A 19,102-nucleotide genomic window follows, 5' to 3' on the forward strand; every position below is an offset into this window, starting at 1 on the left:
TGGGTTTACCTGGGGGACCATAAGGACCAATTTCTCCTTTTTGCCCAGGCTGACCATCAAACCCTGGACTACCAGGTGGTCCAGGCACACCTGAAGGTCCTGTCACTCCTGTTGAAGAAAAAAAGGAATAATTATTACTGGATACGATTTCATGTTAGTTCTGATGTTTTTGCTTTTAATATAGTACAGCACAGGTACATGTCAGCATAAACTTGAAGATTCAAGTGCATTTGGTTCAATATCTAGATCACATAAGAGGGTTACTGCAGGCAAAGTGATTATAGTAGAGAAGAACAGAGAAGTAAGGAGAAGGTGTGCTTCTAAAATGACTGGTATTTACCTGGAATATGAAAAGGAATGGCAGCAATCGCTTCTCTTTCTGCTTATCATATGACTCAAACAAAAACAGGCCATAAGAACATAGGGTCATGAAGAATAGGAAAATTGGTATCCTCTTAGTTTTTTCCAAACAGGTTTTCAGACACATATGCCTGCCCTCTATTGATTTTTAGGGATGCTTTGAGTCCTACATTAACTCAGTAATTCTGACTTCAGGAAAAATTCTGGCTTCACTATCATCACCACAGTAACATTTCTGCAACCCATCAGAAGCTTCAGATACTCACAGTTGTCCTCTACCTGATCACTCAAAAATAATATTGTGTTTATGTATTGAATTGACTACTAGTAAATAGCGACAGATCCCATATAAGCAAACCCCTGCTGTGTTCAATCACTGATATTATTCTATAGCTGTCTCCTAAAGGACAGTAGTTGCAGAGTTGCAACCTCACCTTCAAAAGCAACCTTTCGCATCTACTATATTAATTAGAAAGAAGATATTCATTATATTCCACTGTAATTCCCCATCATCTTATCATAAATCAATCAGGAAAAAAGCTTTCCCTTAGAATTTTAACACTTCTGAGCTCCCACTCTTCATGTCCTGTCATTCTGGAGGATATGTGCCCTTGTGCCAGCATTTCATTTGTCTTACCCTTTGCTCCATTCTCTTATTTTCTAATGTGTTTAATCTTTGCATTTAACCTACTCTTTATAAAAATTGCAATGTCTGCACTAAAATAAGAAATCTAGGACCATGGAACAAGTGTCCTCAGGAAGCACTTTCCGCTCCAGAATCAAGTGTGTTTCCTCACACTTGTCTTCTCTCAGAGACACACCATAATTAAGTTTGGATTCAACACTAAACACAGAAGATAGCCTAACAAATACATTCTGGGGAAAAGCTGAACAGAGCATCGCAGGCCGGTCTGCTTACTGCTAATCCCAGATACTGATGTGATGACTGCAGAGTGAGAGCCTATAAAAAAATAACTAGGAAGGCATCTGTTCTGGACGAGCTTCAAAAAGGACTCTCTTCCTCATCACTGACGCAATTTAAGGGGCTTATAAAAAGCTGGACAATATTATACCAAAAATCTTCTAATGTCTAGCCTATCACTGGTCTATTTTTACATTACTTAAAATGTATGTCTACTGGCAAGTTAGAAACTCTCACCTTGCTGTCCTTTGGGACCTGGAAGTCCTGGGAATCCTTTGAGACCAACTGGTCCTACAGGGCCAGGCAAACCAGGATCCCCTTTAACAAGCTGAAAAGGACCAGGTGGGCCTGGTGGGCCTTGTAAACCTGTGGAAGTTAACGGAGGAAATCAGCATGTATTAAATATTGTACAATAAACCAAACCAAAACAACAACAACAAAAAAACAACACCCCAAAACAATGTTACCTTGTATTGCCATTTATGTAGTCAAAGACTAGAACCTATAGCTACAAGATATCAATCTGTTCTAGACTTTGTTTGTGAATTAAACTGCAAGGCTTCCCAAACAGAAGCCTATCTATGCTGGTATCTCCAGCCAAATAGACCTCCCATGGACTGAAATAGCTTTCCATACCTTAGGTTGCATGGAGTTTTCCCAGCAGTTTGCAAATGGCATGAAACTGAGCCATGTAGTCATAGAATCATAGAATCAGTTTAGTTGGAAGGGACCTCCAAGATCATCAAGTCCAACCCTTGATCCACTACCGCCATGGTTACTAGACCATGGCACTAAGCGCCACATCCAGTCTTATCTTAAAAACCTCCAGGGATGGAGAATCCACCACTTCCCTGGGCAGCCCATTCCAATGCCTGATTACCCCTTCTGTAAAGAATTTCTTCCTAATATCCAATCTAAACCTCCCCTGGCACAGCTTAAGACCATGCCCTCTTGTCTTGCTGATAGTTGCCTGGGAGAAGAGACCAACCCCCCCACCTGGCTACAACCTCCTGTCAGGGAGTTGTAGAGTGATGAGGTCTCCTCTGAGCCTCCTCTTCTCCAGGCTGAACAACCCCAGCTCCCTCAGCCTCTCCTCATAGGATTTGTGCTCCAGTCCCTCCACCAGCCTTGTTGCTCTTCTCTGGACCTGCTCCAGGCACCTCAATGTCCTTCCTGAACTGAGGGGCCCAGAACTGGACACAGTACTCCAGGTGTGGCCTCACCAGATCTACAAAGACAGGCTGAAAGAGTTGGGCTTGTTCAGCCTGGAGAAGAGAAGGCCCCAGGAAGAGCTCACTGTGGCCTTTCAATATGTAAAAGGGGTTTATAAGAAAGACTGAGAGAGTTTTTTTACCAGGGTCAGGAGTGACAGCACAAGAGGCAACAGTTTAAAACAGAAAGAGTGTAAATTTAGATTGGACTTAAGGAGGACATTTTTTTATTGTGAGGGTGGTGAGGCACTGGAACAGGTTACCCAGAGAAGTTACAGATGTTCCATCCCTGGAAGCATTTAAGGCCAGGTTGGATGGGGCTCTGAACAAGTTGGTCTAGTGAAAGATGTCCCTTCCCAAGGCAGATGGATTGGAATTAGATGATCTTTAAAGTCCCCTCTAACACAAATCATTCTAAGAATCTATGGTTCTAGGATATTATTTAAAGATTCTAATAATGACAATACATCAGTATTCATTTTTCAGAGCAGGAGATAAATACATTCACTCTTTAACCAATATTTAAATCTAATCTGATTATTCAGATGCTGATACTATGATATCTGGTTTCATATTCTATCTTTTTACACAGAATAAAAGGATGAAGGAGATATCAACTGAATCGTCACAAATAACCATTTTGCCAACAACATCTGGGAATAAAGAGCAAGTTTTTAAATTATACCTTTAGATCCAGGAAGACCTTGGTCACCTCTCTCACCCTTAAGGCCTGGGAAGCCAGGAGATCCTTTTGGACCTGAAGTAAAAGAAATATTTACATGAAAATTCAGTAATTCCTTGATTTGGAAGGATATGTGCAGAATAATCATGTATGACGCCATGATCCTGTAAAGGATGTGACCTTATTTGCACTAGTACTTTTTAACTGTTTGTGGGAACACAGTAAAAACAACTGCAGTAAGTCACCAATGAAATTATGACTGAAACCAAATTTCTCTTACTTTTTCTCTTATTTTTCTTCAAAATGCTCTTATTTTAATAATAAATTTCTATAAATTATAAGCATTATACTTTTTCTATTAATTATTTTTCATACACATGGTGTAATCATGTATATGATGGTGACAGTAGCAGCAATATAATCAACAATGGAGAGATTCTGAGCCCAAGTTTCCTCATATACAGCTATAACATTTGCCTATTCAATTCTCAAGAAAATCCTGAAGATTCTTGACTAGTAATATCTAACAATTGATTTTACATCTGCTTTTAAAGAAAGTGCACATTTAAAATGTGCAAAGCAAGAACAGGCAAAAGGCAAAAAACCTTGAGAAAAATCTCAAAGTTCTTGTATGCTTTCTGATGCAGTTTGCAATGTCCTATTTCAGTACTTTGTAACAGAGAGTCAACATTCTTTGAGCACCTCTTTTGAGAGAGGAAGTATATGAAAGAAACATTTTTGGATACTTTTTAGGAGTACGGTAAGTTTTCTTCTCACCTGGAACACCTGGAACTCCTGGAGGTCCAAGATCACCCTTTGGACCAATATCTCCTGGTAAACCAGGACTACCCTGCATAAAAGAAAATGTGAAGCATAGTTATCCTACACTATTATAATATGACTCTCAAATAGGCTGTCTATTTTTTGAAACCTATGAAAAAACCCATAACATGAAGAAAATGTTAAGTTTAAGAAATGGTTATTCTCTCCCATGTTTAGATGAGATGCCTATCCTAAAGGAACAAGTGTGACACCTTGTTCTTACTAAACTACCTTTTGTCTTACAAAGATACCAGATCAGAATAAGGTCCCACTAGCAGTATAGCTAATAAAAAGGTTCTCAACCATAGACTCTATCTCGTATTGGCCTTTTCAGCCACCAACACGCTTGTAACAAACGTGGGTAGAGGCCTTCCCAAATCTTCGTTTGCGAAGCCCAGCCATGCCAACCATAGACCGTATTGTTATGAAAGACATCAGTAAACACAAATCTCCGCAAACACTAATTTCAGTGCAGTCCCAGCAGACAGCTGCTATTTAGATAATTAAATGGGGTAATTCTAGACCACAGTAGACTTGAAAACTTCTACATTCACACATGGAGTGAAATTAAATGTGCCCAACAACTTACAATCCTCTGAAGATTTTTACTTTTCAACAGGGCTAAAATATTCAAGAACTTAAAACACTTCAAACACAATGTGAACTCCTCCATCCTAAACTGTTCCCCTGAAATTAACAGTAACAACTTCACTGTAGCCTCACTTCAGGGAAAATCAAGCCCATATTTCAAAAGACACTGTAAATAGTCATTTAAGTGACTGCTAATTTCCTTTTCTTTTTTTCCCCGTTGCAGATCACCTGCAAAACCCTTGTAAATACAGCTTAGAGTTTCTCCCTGGCTGAAGTAATATGGTAGTGATAGTCCACTATATAATAAAATGTGGAACATGGGCAGAGGAAAAAACAAAATCCCTTTGCTAAGTAATCTACCAATCAGAGACTGGAGATGTGAATTGAATATTTAGTGAAAAATAATACCAATAGCAGGATGCATCTTATTATACTTGCAGAGCAATAGAATAGGCACACAGGACTTTTCATTTAATGCAGGTTAGATGTTGATATTAAGGTGAGAAGAATGGCTCCCTACAAATGTCTGATTCTTTCCACTGACTATAAAGGGAGAAGAGATGACTAGTTCAAAAATGGATGTCAACACTCCTACAGTTAAATAAAAGAAATGCTACCCTTAATAGAGTGCTAAGGGTTGCACGAATGAAGAAAGATTCCTTGGTTTCCTTCAGTCACAGTATGGAGGATTGTTTAAAGAAATGGCCATCTCTTTGTATCAACATGTGAACTTCTGAAGCACAAAACAGGAGAGTTAACATTCACTCAGTCATGAGTCAATCATACTAAAAGAGGGGTTTTTAAAAAAATTGGTTTAGGTTATAATTATAAAATGGATTTATAAGAGGACTTTATTGGAAATTTTCCATCAAAATACTTTTTCCACAATAGTATGCATTTCTTAATTTTTTTTTTCCTCCTCAGATATAGCTTGGCAAACAAGATTTTTGGATGTGTTCCAAACAGAATGAAACTATTTCAGTTTGTGAAAATGATGAAAACGTTTCTTCTCTCATTTCAACATTAAAACAGAGAAAAAAGTCATGGGATTTGCATTTCACAGTCTAACTTCTGCAATCACTTTTTTTGAATAGGATTTTTGGACAGGCTGTGTCACCCATAAAGTAACAAAATCTCTCTTCTGATACAGGCTACTGGAGACCTGTGTGAGTAATTGAGCTGTAATCAGTGCAGGAGCCTGTCACACTGGGGAAGATGAAGACATTAGAAAGTCATCTTAGTATGTATCACCAGAGGAAGTTAAATATTTAATATCTCTCTCACTGCAGCATTTCACACCGAGTTAACAACCCCCTATTATGCACTGTGGCTCGAGGATAGTAAAACATTTTCTTCTGATTGAAGGCATGGAATCAAAATCCCTAGGCACTTCCCATTCTTGATAAACCAACAGTCTTGGACTGGAATATCAACCTGTGAAAAGCTTTACAATTTCCTGGGGCATAAAATGTTAGCTTTCTGCAGAAGTACTGCAAATTCTTAAACAAGAGAAAATACACTGGAATGTTATTCTGGAATTTACTACCTTCAAAGCTGGTATTGTATGCTACAATATGGTATGAAATATAAAAAGGTATGGACACTGATGCAAATGTCTCTGTGAAGTGACTCCTGGATGAAGAAAAAGATGCAGTAGATCTTTGCATTATCACGGATAATGTGGACCTTTAAAGACTTCATTTTCATATCAGGACCTAATTCCTGAGTCTTTCTTCCTTTTGTACACTAGGAATTGTTGAGTCATACCTACCTACTTTCTTAACTCTTTCTCCATAAATATTATTCTTATTGTTATTATTGTCTTCTTTTTTAAGTATAATCATTAAGGTTGGAAAAGACCTCAAAGATCCTCAAGTGCAATCTTTTTTAACCCAACACTGCCATGTTTACCACTAAACCAAAAACTTCCGTGCTATATCCACACATTTTTTGAACACTTCCAGGGATGGTGATTCCAGGGATGGTGATTCCACTACTTCCCTGGGCAGCTTGTCCCAATGCTTGATCATCCTTTCAGTGAAGAAATTTTTCCTAATATCCAACCTAAATCTCCCCTGGCACAACTTGAGACCATTTCTTCTTGTCCTGTCACATGTTACAGGCAGAAGAGGATGACTCCCACCTGTCTACAACCTCCTTTCAGGTAGGTAGTTGTAGAGAGTGATAAGGTCTCCTCTGAGCCTCCTTTTCTCCAAGCTAAACAATCCCAGTTCCCAGTGTAGTAGGAAAGAGAACACAAAACGTTGAAAAATAGAGTATATTTTTCAATGTGGTGAAAGGCATCAGACACTCCGAGAGAAAGAGTATAGAAGACCAATTATTCTAGGTGACTGTCCTGTTCTATTTCATTCTCCCTAATATCCAAAAAAGGGACTATTTTAGGCCAGGGGAAATGAATAATATATGACAACGATGTATTAATAGCATTGCCTGTTTGTATTTCTAAATCAGAGGCTATATTTCATCATTGACAGTAGTGAAAGTGCACTTTATTTGAAAGCTTTCATAACAAAAGCAAACAGTTCAGGCATTTTCAGAAGGCAATTTATCACGAAATATGCAACCTTTAAAATTAACTACTAATGTATTTTCAGAATTTATGGATGTGTTGCAGCCATCCTGCACTCTTAAAACACTGTAAATTTTATTTTGGGTGCTGTATGTTACCACTCACTACCTATAAATTTCTAATACGTTCATTAGCTTACTGGGACTTATCGGTAGGCAGCCTTTCTAAGGAGAGAAATTACTTTACATCGTCAGCAGTAAGTCCAAAGGCACACTGAACATAAAGTATCATTACTTTGAACAAGAAATTCTATAATTAATATATCCATTAATTACAAGAACCAACTTTCAGCAAATCTGGAGTGTACCGAAAGTAACTTACTGGCAGTCCCTGGAAACCCGGATCACCTTTGATTCCTGGACCCCCAGGAGTCCCTGGCCAGCCATTGCTTCCCTGCTCTCCTTTGGCCCCTTTCTGACCTGGAGGTCCGGGTGGCCCTGATGGACCTGGTAAACCTACAAACCAGAAGAGAGTATTTAACGGCAAAATTTGTGTAGAGCACAAACTGCCTATAAAGAGGAGCTTTTCTCTGACCTGTGAAAGAGGAAAACCAAGGATATGCAATATTGATTACATTATTAATTAATTAGCTGAGCTTTGATGAACATCAGTACATTAATACTAAAGATAAAGAATTACCTGGAAGACCTGGTTGGCCTTGGGGTCCTCTGTCTCCTTTAGGGCCCTCAATTGCACTTCCTGGTAGTCCAGGGAGACCTTGGCTGCCCTTAGGGCCTGGTGGACCTACATATCCTGGTTCTCCTTTCAGTCCTGGAATCCCCGGACTTCCTGGGGATCCTGGAAAACCCACTTCACCTTTTGCACCTAAGATTTGAAACAGCCACAGAACATGATTAGAAAAAGGATCACAATGACTGAAATCTTCTGCTTTACTATCCACTCATAGTAAGTTTTATTCCTAATCAAAACATTGATTTTATACATTTCAATAAAAATGCAAAACTTTAGAAAAACTATATTATTCTTCACATTATGATATAAAGTATGAGGAAAGTAGTTTGACTGACATACCTTTTCTTATTTAAAATAATCGCTAGGCTATTTTAAGTCACTCTAAAAATAGATCAACATTCTCTCTCAGCATTTCTCTATCACTCCTTACACAAGGATTATAAAGCCCCCAAACCCTTACTGCATTACAATTATTATTGTCATAGCCAAGTAAGGGATGTTTTGCTTGACTAAGCACAAAAAGACTTGCTCATGGAGAAAAATAGAATACTTTTTTCTTTAAGATATAAATTTAGACATTTAGTACTTACTTTCAGGCTTGTGCAAATATTTAACAATTGCAATTCAATCTAATTTTAGATCATGATTGAGCAAAAAGAATATTGAATAGCTGGTGTAAGTAGAATAATAAGAGAAATAAAATTTATAAAGAACACTATCCCTAGCCCTTTCCCTGAGCAGAAAAAAGTTTTTAAATACTGGACTTGTTTCTTTGGAACTATAATGCATTTGGAACACAAATTATGTCAGCTGAATATATATTTACTCTAAACCCAGATCTTTTTAAATGAGGTAACATAATGAGAGATATGGGTAGGGTGAGAAAAGTGTTGTCATAATCTAGCATTCTGCATGCCCTACTGAGTTATGATTAGAAAATTTGTTTATTTTATTAAGTTCTCTAACATTAGGGCTTTCTCAGCAATTAATGAAAGCTAATTAGTCTAATACAGTAAATGAAATATATTCTAAAATTCTGATTTATCACTTTTGATTGCCCAGACAAGTTTCCTGTATTTATAGAATGAATGAGTAAGGTAGGGCATTGATATTGAAAGCTATATAAGTTCTTCAAAATCTGCCATGTCATGTTATTTGCATAGATGGAGTAGTTGAATCATTTGTGTTTTCTGGACGGTTAAAATTGAAAATCCTGTAAAAATTTTCTTTAACAGGAACAGCTTCATATTTCTTCACTACTGTATCTATTGCAGTCTAGTGCCTCAGAGATACTTATTTCATAAAATGGAGCATGGTGCATTACAGACACCTTGAACAAGCCCCTACTCAAATCAATCAAGCTGTTGTCACAGCACAGTGTAGTGACCTGAAACTGTGATAGCTTTGTGCCTGTACCTAATAAGCTAATAAGTCCTGAGTCCAAGTAATAACAATTTCCAGTAAGATCTCATCAGGTCTCTGCTATCTTTTGTATCTCTGCACCATGCTCCTGTGTATAGCTTAGACATGCTCTACTGAGCTATAGAAAATAACTATTTTAGCAATTAATAAATCTGGGCTGCAAAACAGATTCAGGAAAAAAATTACTACAGTATCCTGGCCACTAAACTACTACCTATAGATGTCTGGTGCACAGAGCCACACTAGATTCTGATTCTTGCAGAATTAGTAGGAAAACAGAAATACTTGGGGTCAAAAGCACAGCACACAAATACAGGTGTTATTTATATTACCTCATCACAGCACAGCTTGCAGTAAACTCCACACTATGAATAATTACCTATTTTAGGCCATATCTAACTCATGTTCCAAGATGTTGCCACTGTAATAGAAATTAGTATTTGAGCCTCTCAGAGCTTCTGCCTGCTCTGATAAGGTATAGCATGTAAAAGAATGAAGTAGAAAGTATGTCTGCATTACAGTTATGGCTACAGTATGTTGGGAGGGAGGTTTGCCTCTTCTTTAAATAAGTGTTTTACCTTTATCTCCCTTTGCACCAGGAAATCCGGGAAGTCCTCTACCTGGAAGACCTGCAGTATAGAAACAGCAAGAAATTAGAAGATGGGAAAGTACTTAAATTTAACGTGTAATGAATAAAAGTCTATTAAGCAAATAAAAACTTCAAATAAATGGCTTATGCAAAAGTTCTTCAGGGCAGAGGTTGTTTTTGTTATGTGTTGGTATTGTATTCAGCACAATGGGTCCTGTATGACTGAAAACTCTACCCTAAATAAAGGCAAGACTGCTCCACTATTTCACAGCTAAGTTGCAGGCTGAAATTAATGCCAAAACACAATTCTTTAAAGTACTGCCAGCTTTTTGAAAGAAATTCTTCCAAGACTACATTGATTAAACACATTTGCTCATCTAAATGATCAGTTTTACAATGATGGATGACAGTAAGTAGTTTGCAAGACACCATACTGACTTTATTTTCTAAGGTTTCATCCAAAGTACTTCAAAACCAGCACACACCTCTACCAACTACTCTTGTGTAGCCTGTCTCTGTGCCTTTTCATGCCACATAAACTTAAGACGACAGTCACAGTACCTTGTTCACCCTTTGCACCAGCTGCACCTGGAATCCCATCATAACCTGGTTCACCCTTCTGACCAATGGAACCAGCAGGACCCGGAGCACCAGGTTCACCTGAAAAATCATTGACATTTTCATTTCACCTACGACTTTTTGTTTCCTCTAAAGAAAAATTTAACTTTTCCTTTTGCTTTTGACATAGTTAATTATCACGAATCTCAGTGAGCTTAGAATGAAGGAACTCCAGCAAAACCTTGTAAATAGCACAGCCCATTGTCCAATAAGATGACGTGTCCTGCAGCCAGAAAACTGAGAAGACTCCAAGATCAAAAATGTTATTATATTCTTAACAGCAATGGACTCAATCTCCTTCATACTCTATTTCCTCTTTAACATATGTGTAACAATGCTAATGTGTTTTTAAATTAATTCAGAAACAACAGAGCTAATGGCTATAGCAACAACCAGTATTGTGGAAGCTGGTAAAATCTATTCCTCAAACAGTGCAAAAGAAGTATTAGCCCTCCACTACACTGACTCAGATTTACCTTGGAAATGGCAATGTCTTATTTTGTTTATGAAATTAATAAATGTACCATGAAATATCTGAACCAAAATGAAACTAGAATGCTACAGAATTTGTTTTAGCCACTGTCTGGAGGTGAACAATACTTTAAATAGCATTTGGCGTGTTATATTTCTTTTTTACCTGGTTCTCCTTTTAAACCTGGAATGCCACTTAAGCCGGGAAGTCCTTTTTCACCCTTTTCTCCATGGCGGCCGGGACTTCCTAAAGAAAGGAAGAAGACATGGGTTTACATGTGGGATATTCTGTATAAGTTTCACTTTAATTTTTCACTGCAATTTCTGTTTTATAAAAGTATAAACACTTGCCTGGAAATCCTGCCATGCCAGGAGATCCTTTGGGACCTGGGGCACCCGGCATTCCAGGAATTCCTGAACTACCCTTTTCACCCTTATCTCCAGATAAACCTGGACTACCCGTTCTTCCTGGTTCTCCCTAGAAGAAGTAGCACATATAAAATCCACACATTAATTACAAAACAGTTTTTCCTTTTTGTAATAGTAGATGTCACCCCTCTTATCCATCTGACTTTTAAGGAATTCCATTTTTTTTCCATTTGGAAACAAAGTAATTTAGGATTAAATATGGCATTAAATTCCACTATGAGAGCTTTTAACTCTTCTAGTAATTGCTTAATACCTACATATGAAAATAAGCAGTTTGCTATGCATTTTTATGACTGTTATACAAAGTCTTTTCCAAATTAGCCTCTTAATTTACTCATTACACTTCATCTTTTTAAAAAAAAAAAATCTTTTTTTTAAGTCTTCAGCAAGTTTGGTACCATATTAGTATTATTTTTACAATTTTTACTTATAAATTCACAATACCTGTCATTGTACAGCTAGGAAAAGGAATATGAAACACATGAGAATCCTTTCAGATACTATTAAGAGATTAAATTAAACTTTATAGACAGTATTAATACAGTTCACTTTTCATTAATATCTGAGCATTGTATAGTTTTTTTCAGCTTCCTAGTATTCTGTAAAAGTACAGCAACATTACTTTTGTGTGATTATTTGTTCTGTAAGATGCCCTTTTCACGTTATTTACTTAGTGTTTTTAAAAGTTTTTCCCCTCCCCCCCACTTCTAGCACTGTGAATTAGCCTACTCTGAAGAGAGAGAATAAATAAGAACCCTGAAGACAATGGTCCCATCAAACAGAATGCATCTAAACCTGGGCATATGCACACCTTTCAAGTTTCTCAAAAGATACTTAAATTAGCATAATAGAAAATATAATAAAACAGCTTGAAGGGCAACAGCATCTTTTCAAATGAAGTGCTTAGTAGAGACAATTAAATCCTTAGGGGTATAAATACCTTCTCACCAGGAGACCCTGGAAATCCAATCCCAGGAAACCCTGGTGCTCCCTTGTCTCCTTTTTCACCTTTTTGCCCAGGGAACCCTGGTGTGCCTGGTGAACCTGGTACTCCAGGAAGACCCTTTTCTCCAGGTGTTCCTAGGAAGAGAAAAGGAAAATGGGTGCATTGGAAGCAGCAGTATCCTAGCAGAGTTGACAACGATTTTTCAGTGTTGCCTTAGCTATTCAGAGTTACAAAATCAACTTTTGAGATTCACTCTCTAAATGGGACTGTTTATGGGGTGATAAGCTCTCCTCATAAGAAAAGGTCATAATCTTGGATTCAGAGTAAACAGAGCTCTTGCTAAAAATATGATCTGAATAAAACTTTATTTGAATAATCTCTAACAGGACTACAGTAAGAAACAGACTCTTCTGCAGCATGTTTTTTTGTCCTCTTTCACCATTTCAGCCTTTTACCTTTGATTTCCTAAATATGCTAGACACAAGGCCATCTGAAAGGAGACAAAATTTCCATGCTGAGATATAGGTTCTTCTCCATTTTATTCTTCACCAATCCCTTCTGTTGCCGTGGGATTTATGGTGCTTACCAATATTAGAAAAATAAAAAACCATTAGGGGCTTAAGGTATCACCTCCACAACACCACTCTTCCCAGATCACTACAGTTCGTAATTAACATGCAGTACGCACCAATTCACCAAACTTTTTAGAAGGGAGAAAATACACAAGCAGCTTAATGCAGTTCACACAATAGCAGAGACAGAGACAGATAAACAGGCATCACTTGAAAAACTGCGTGCCTGAAACAAATACACAAATCCTAAATATCAAGCTAAGGTATTTGCATATAGAAACTTAGGAGACCATCCTATTATTTGTATATCACAATAGGATTGAAATGTAATGTTCCAAAAGCCTAAAATTCAGTCCCTGCAAATAGTGCAACAGTTTAGTAGATCAACAACAAATATTCCATACAGGTCTCCTGTAATGTCCTATATTAACTTGAGGAAAACAAGAAACTTCCAGCAATCAGTACCTGGCAAACCCATTTCACCAACCGATCCTTTTTGTCCTGGAACTCCTGGATCCCCTGGGTACCCTGGGGGGCCCTGATCACCTTTTGGTCCTATGGACAACAGAGAAATTAAGAGTCCCATTAGTTAGTAAGGTTTAAAATACCTGACAATCAGTCTCCCTGCTATCTTCAGACATACCTGGTTGTCCTGGAGTACCAGGTTCACCATCCTTCCCTGGAATTCCTGGTTCTCCATAATCCCCACGTAGCCCTTTTTCTCCTGTTGCTCCATGGTCCCCTGGACATCAAGACAAACACAGTGAAATAATTTTATCAAAATTTACTGTAGTGACATATAACAGTTCTTCCAGTTGATTTTTGATCACTGCTGCTTCTCGCTGATGAACAAGGAAATGGCTGAGTAAAACACAACTCTCCAATCACTAAACCAATACTGAGGAAAGGTTGCAAACTATCACAATTTTACAGGTGTCTGTGCAATTACAAAGCAAGTTACATCTTTAGAAGAAATTGAAATCAAATAATCAGGTGTTAACAGAAATTACTGATTTGACTGTTCAGCTCTCTAAAACGGCACATGAGAACAGCTAGTTCATAGCCAGAAATTTGCTGTTTTCCCTGTTCCATTTAATGTTAAAGCACCTTCACCATTCCAGAAGGTTTGACCTCTTATTCTGTGCTGAGCCTCTTCTTCAGCTTTAGGTCCACACTTTTTGGTCATAAACATTCCTGCTAGTGTTGCATATAGCTTCAGGAAAACAGGTTACTGAAGATAGCTCACTGAATGTTTTTAAATAAGTGGCTTTTATTAAAAATATTTCAAGATGTCCAAATCCAAATTTTCTCATTAAACATCACTGACAATATGCCATAAAAATGCTGTGTCTTCTTCGCACAGTTTGTATTTTGGAAGTTTTTAAAAACATTACTGTTTAGATATTCCTGTCTAGAGAAATGGAGGCAGCTAAAATATCAGCAAAGTTATGGAGTATAACTAGTTTACTTTTCTCTGCCGGTACTAAGTATCTTTGGGCTGAAGAGGACAACATAAGAGTAGAAATTTGCAGGCTGGAATCTACCCTCCCAGGCTGTGTGAGTCAGGCCAACATGTAGACCGTATGTGGTCAGAAAAAGGTAGGGTATACAAGTTTGCAAGCATGCATTATTAGAGCAGGTGAGATTAAGAAGTTAGAAACCAAAGAAATTAACCGTTTGAATTTCTCAGCAAAGGTTTCTTTATACATGTAACCAATGTGCCAAATTTACAATTCTGGAAATAAAATTAATTATCCTACACACCAATAGTAGACAAGAAAATACTGAAAAACAACCTATGTGGATTTGTTATAAAACTTTACATACCAACATATATATCAAGATCAGAAACAAGTGAGAAAAAATAATCTAGGTGAAATCTTTATAGGCTGGGAGCCTCATTAAATACAAAATGCTCTTAGAAGCTGCATCTCAGCTTAAAGGCAGATGTACTCCACAGTTGCTCATGCCGTTGCCTGCAGTCCCTGGCTGGTCAGGCTGGGAGGTACTGTTTACCCACATGCCCAGGTTTCTCTGAGACCCAACTGGAACACATGAGCTCAGGTCTCATTCTGACAAGGAGTCAGGACATGGAGATAGGAGGTAGCTAGACTGGGAAACTCTCTTGTTTCCACAGTCCAAACATACTGTAGTACAGTTATCGGTGATTCACGGCCAAACTGGAAAGGAGTCTCAAGTGCTCTGTCCTGGGCCCAACAGAGAACATACACTGATGAAATGTACAGATGACTCTGAACTGGAAAGTCTTGAAAAGAGGACAGAATCAGCTCTCTTCCTACTCTACACTTCTATTTTAACTAAGAAAGTTAACATTTATTAAAAACACGGCATTTTTTAATTAAAAACAATTTTAATAAGGACAAATACTAAAAATACATAAAATATACACTATTTTTCATTGAAAAGAAAAGCAGGAAAGAGAATGATCTTAAACAACTGATTTTTCATGTAGCAGTAAAAATAAAAATCCAAGAAGAATGTGTTATCTAAAAAAGCTAATAACTCTACTACCATAAAGTTTCTGAAGAGACAACTGATTGCCTTTGTCCTGCTTATTTCCAGATCTTTCTGAACTGACATAAGTTAATCTCTTGGTATGAGTAGGATACATGTGTTTCTTTCCTGAATTTTCTTCTGGTCACAAAGAAATACGTTTGCCAAACAAGGCTGCTCACTTTTTTTCTTACATTTATTAGTTAATCTTCATGGCCACAACAGGGCTTCCACTACATGTTTTACATGAAAGACAGCTTTTCTTTTCAGGAAAGCTCTAGTTTTCACTTTTAAAATATATTTTCTTTTGAGAATCTACTTATAAAAGAGGCAAAATTGATTTTATAAAGGCAAACCCAACTTTTTCCATTCAACAAAAATCCCTTTGTTCTGTGATTATTCTTTGTTTCTATGGAATTGAAAAATACCAGAAAAATATATGCATTTGTTGTGTGAAAGTCTTCAATCTTATTTTAAAAACTGTTGTCTAAAACTAAGACAAAACTGAATTCAAAGCACTACTGCTGGACAATATATGTTAATTTCACTTATCCACAGTTAGAGACTAAAGTTACCTTTTTCTCCTTGTTCTCCTTTCTGGCCTTTGAGACTAACCATGTCCATGTTGTCTATCGTTCCAGGTTTTCCTGGGAGACCAGCTTCACCTTTATCTCCTTTGACACCAGGATCACCCTGAGGTCCAACTACACCTTTGAAACCTGGGCTACCTATAAAGGGACAGCACTGAATATTACAAAGGCATATAAAACTCTGCAAAAATACTTAGTAGACAATAACAAATTAAACTAGCTATTTAGTCAAATTTTGAGCACCAAATACATGCTCTGGAACATCTTCTATGAAGTTTTTCTTATACCAGGACTTTACAACAGCTCTATCAGAAAGTTGACATATTTTTCCCACTTCACAGCCATTAATTTTAGACTCTGGAAACAATAAGGACAAAAAATTGGTAGTAATACAGAGCATTACGTGAAGCATTTAATTAAGATCTTCGTGCTGTCTTTTTATAATTTCAAAGACTGCATTTTTCTTGGAGTAATATCTATAGTATCCCCACACCTAGTAAACCCTTTCACTGTTTAAGAATGTATCAAAAATCATGTCTTGGTGCCCGAACACGACTGCTCCTAGGATATGGCTTTTTATAGTGTTTCTAACTTACAGGAAAGCTTAGCCCAAACATACTTCTTATATTTGCTTACTTCTAACAGACTTACCTTCTGTTCTGAAAAAGGTGGATTTTACAATTTTGATTTTAAGAAAATCACTCTCTTACCTTTTTCACCAGGCAATCCTCGATCTCCAACTGGTCCAGGAGTTCCTGGCAATCCAGGAGTTCCCATAACTCCCATTTCTCCTTTGGGTCCTGAAGCCAAAGTGAAAGAGTGAATAACAGAAACAAAGCAAGCAGTGCAAAGAAGTGTTAGAAACAGAATTATTTACAGCTTATCATATTAAGATTTGCCCTACTAAAGGAAAAATGGGACAAAGAAGATGATTAATCTAAAACAGCCTGATAGAGAAAACAACAGTAAAAATAGTGTTATGAAAACCAGAAAAAGCACAGTTTGTAATGACAAATTCTTAAAACTTCCTATTACAGCAAACAATGCTGTCATTAACAAAGTCATTATTAGAACCATACTCTGTCACTAAAACTGTGCATAATAATCCCCTTTTATTATTACAAGCTAAAGGCTAGTTCATACAAGCTGTTGGATTTGATCCACTGAAGAACTTCAGTAGCAGTTCGATCACATGTGCACAGAGCTGCTTTGCTGAGGTCAGTCCATGTGTTTTCCCAAGCTTGGGCTCTTTGATGGATCAATTCCTCCCCAAGTGAAAGGTTATGCTACCACAACTTAATAAAATAAAACACTTGTCAAAGGTGCGGGTTTCTGAAGGAAAAGATGTTTACCTGCCGATCCTTTCAGTCCAACAGCCCCTTGTGGACCTGGCAGGCCAGGTAACCCCACAGAGCCTGGTACCCCCGGCTGGCCCTGGCTACCTTTGTCCCCTTTTGGTCCTGGCATGTCTAGACCTGGGATACCAGGGAAGCCCCTTTCTCCTTTTACTCCAGGAAATCCTAGGAAAAACAGAAGATACAGAATTAGTCCTTAACAGAGAACAAGGAACACCATTAACAAGTATATCTGATCCTGTGGATCACAAATTACACAGCATGGAGAATGAAGATTCAAAGGCAGACAGCAGAACCAGTACCCATCCATTTTCTAAGAGAGGCTTTGAACTCACATCTATCAGCCACCAATGACTCAAGGAGACCAAACCAAATGGCAGGCATCCTCTCAGGAGGCCTCGCCCCACGTTTCGGACCAGATGGAGGACACCCACTGGCATGTGACCTCATCCACCCTCACCAACCTCACGTCGCAAAACAGTTCATGAGCAACACTTTTACTAGTGTCAAGATCCACTTATGCCAAAATTCTGCTCCTAAGCATCATCATGGGAGTATTTTTCTCTCACCTGGTGGTCCTTGGGGTCCCGGTTGCCCGGCAGGTCCTGGTAATCCTGGAGGGCCTAGCCCTGGTGCTCCTGGAGGTCCCTGCAAGCCTTGGAGACCTGGGAGGCCGGGGTCACCTGTGGGAAGACATGAGAGACATAGACTGAGCATCCTCCAATGCTGTTTGACATCTTGTTTGCTGAAAATGCCAGACAAGGTGCCTTGGAAGCATGTGGCCAACAGCTTCTAACACCTCCAGTCTGGGCTTGGAGAAAGGGCTCCTCTTTGCTGCTAGCATTTGCTACTGGTGGATGGTAGAAGAAAACAAGGATAGGAAAATGGACAATTCTCCAAGATACCAGTAGGATATTCCAGTGATGAATAGACTTTTTGCTGCGTCTACAGGGGAGTGATTTTAAAAAGAAATAGAAATACAGAGCTGTATTTTTCTGGCAATGTTACCTCTGAATCCTTGTTGTCCAGGTATTCCCGGAAAGCCTTGCTCGCCACGTAAGCCAGGTAGTCCTGGACTTCCCTTTTCCCCAGGGATGCCAGCTGGGCCAGGAGGTCCTGGCAATCCTTTAGGGCCAGGGAGACCTATACCAGGTTCACCCTAGCCAAAGAAACACAACAGATTAGGAATCAATACATCAAAATGAGTATATCATTAACTAAATGTGTTTAAATCATGCAGTGTAGAGCTTTTGTATAAAGCTCTATACATGACTTTAGGGAAGAGCTATTATCCTTATAGCGTTAATGTCAAGCATTCATCCATCTACTCTGTTCCTTTGCATGCACAGTGGGAAACATAAGATGAAAGACAGTTCAGCCAGCTTTTTTAAAGAGAAGGATCTTTGCACACATTCCTGTTAACATGGGCAGTCACAGATAACAGTATGAGCAGCTGGTATCTACCTTTTGACCTTGTAAACCTGGAACACCTGGCAAACCATCCAGGCCAGGGGTTCCTGGAGTTCCCGGCAGACCAGGTGAGCCAGGTTGACCTTGGAAACCTATAAAACAAAACAAAACAATACCCACATCATTACTGTCTCTGCCTGTAAGGGACTTCTGCTGTTTCTTCAAGCCTCTAACTGAAACTATTCACATCCTCACAGAGAGGTGTTAAAAAAGACCTGTGTAGCCTTTCATGTCAAGTTTCTAGGGAAGTCAGGA

General features: G+C 38.3%; 1 protein-coding gene across 1 annotated transcript in view; it reads right to left on the minus strand.

Annotated features, from left to right (window-relative positions):
• Positions 1–19,102, minus strand: part of COL4A1 (collagen type IV alpha 1 chain) — a 126,547-nt gene that overhangs the window by 13,975 nt on the left and 93,470 nt on the right. Inside the window, exons 29-47 of the mRNA XM_027639785.1 lie at positions 18,842–18,939; positions 18,386–18,536; positions 17,947–18,060; positions 17,375–17,542; positions 16,733–16,822; positions 16,008–16,160; positions 13,562–13,660; positions 13,384–13,473; positions 12,341–12,480; positions 11,323–11,449; positions 11,138–11,218; positions 10,444–10,542; positions 9,872–9,922; positions 7,818–8,003; positions 7,500–7,633; positions 3,953–4,025; positions 3,179–3,250; positions 1,520–1,648; positions 10–108 (exon numbers count right to left, since the gene is read on the minus strand). Coding sequence (XP_027495586.1) covers positions 10–108; positions 1,520–1,648; positions 3,179–3,250; positions 3,953–4,025; positions 7,500–7,633; positions 7,818–8,003; positions 9,872–9,922; positions 10,444–10,542; positions 11,138–11,218; positions 11,323–11,449; positions 12,341–12,480; positions 13,384–13,473; positions 13,562–13,660; positions 16,008–16,160; positions 16,733–16,822; positions 17,375–17,542; positions 17,947–18,060; positions 18,386–18,536; positions 18,842–18,939 — 2,154 coding nt within the window. The remainder of the gene's footprint in view (positions 1–9; positions 109–1,519; positions 1,649–3,178; positions 3,251–3,952; positions 4,026–7,499; positions 7,634–7,817; positions 8,004–9,871; positions 9,923–10,443; positions 10,543–11,137; positions 11,219–11,322; positions 11,450–12,340; positions 12,481–13,383; positions 13,474–13,561; positions 13,661–16,007; positions 16,161–16,732; positions 16,823–17,374; positions 17,543–17,946; positions 18,061–18,385; positions 18,537–18,841; positions 18,940–19,102) is intronic.

Source organism: Corapipo altera, unplaced genomic scaffold (genome assembly GCF_003945725.1).
Source record: "Corapipo altera isolate COAL_440 unplaced genomic scaffold, ASM394572v1 0, whole genome shotgun sequence".
In the NCBI taxonomy this organism is placed as follows: Eukaryota; Metazoa; Chordata; class Aves; order Passeriformes; family Pipridae; genus Corapipo; species Corapipo altera.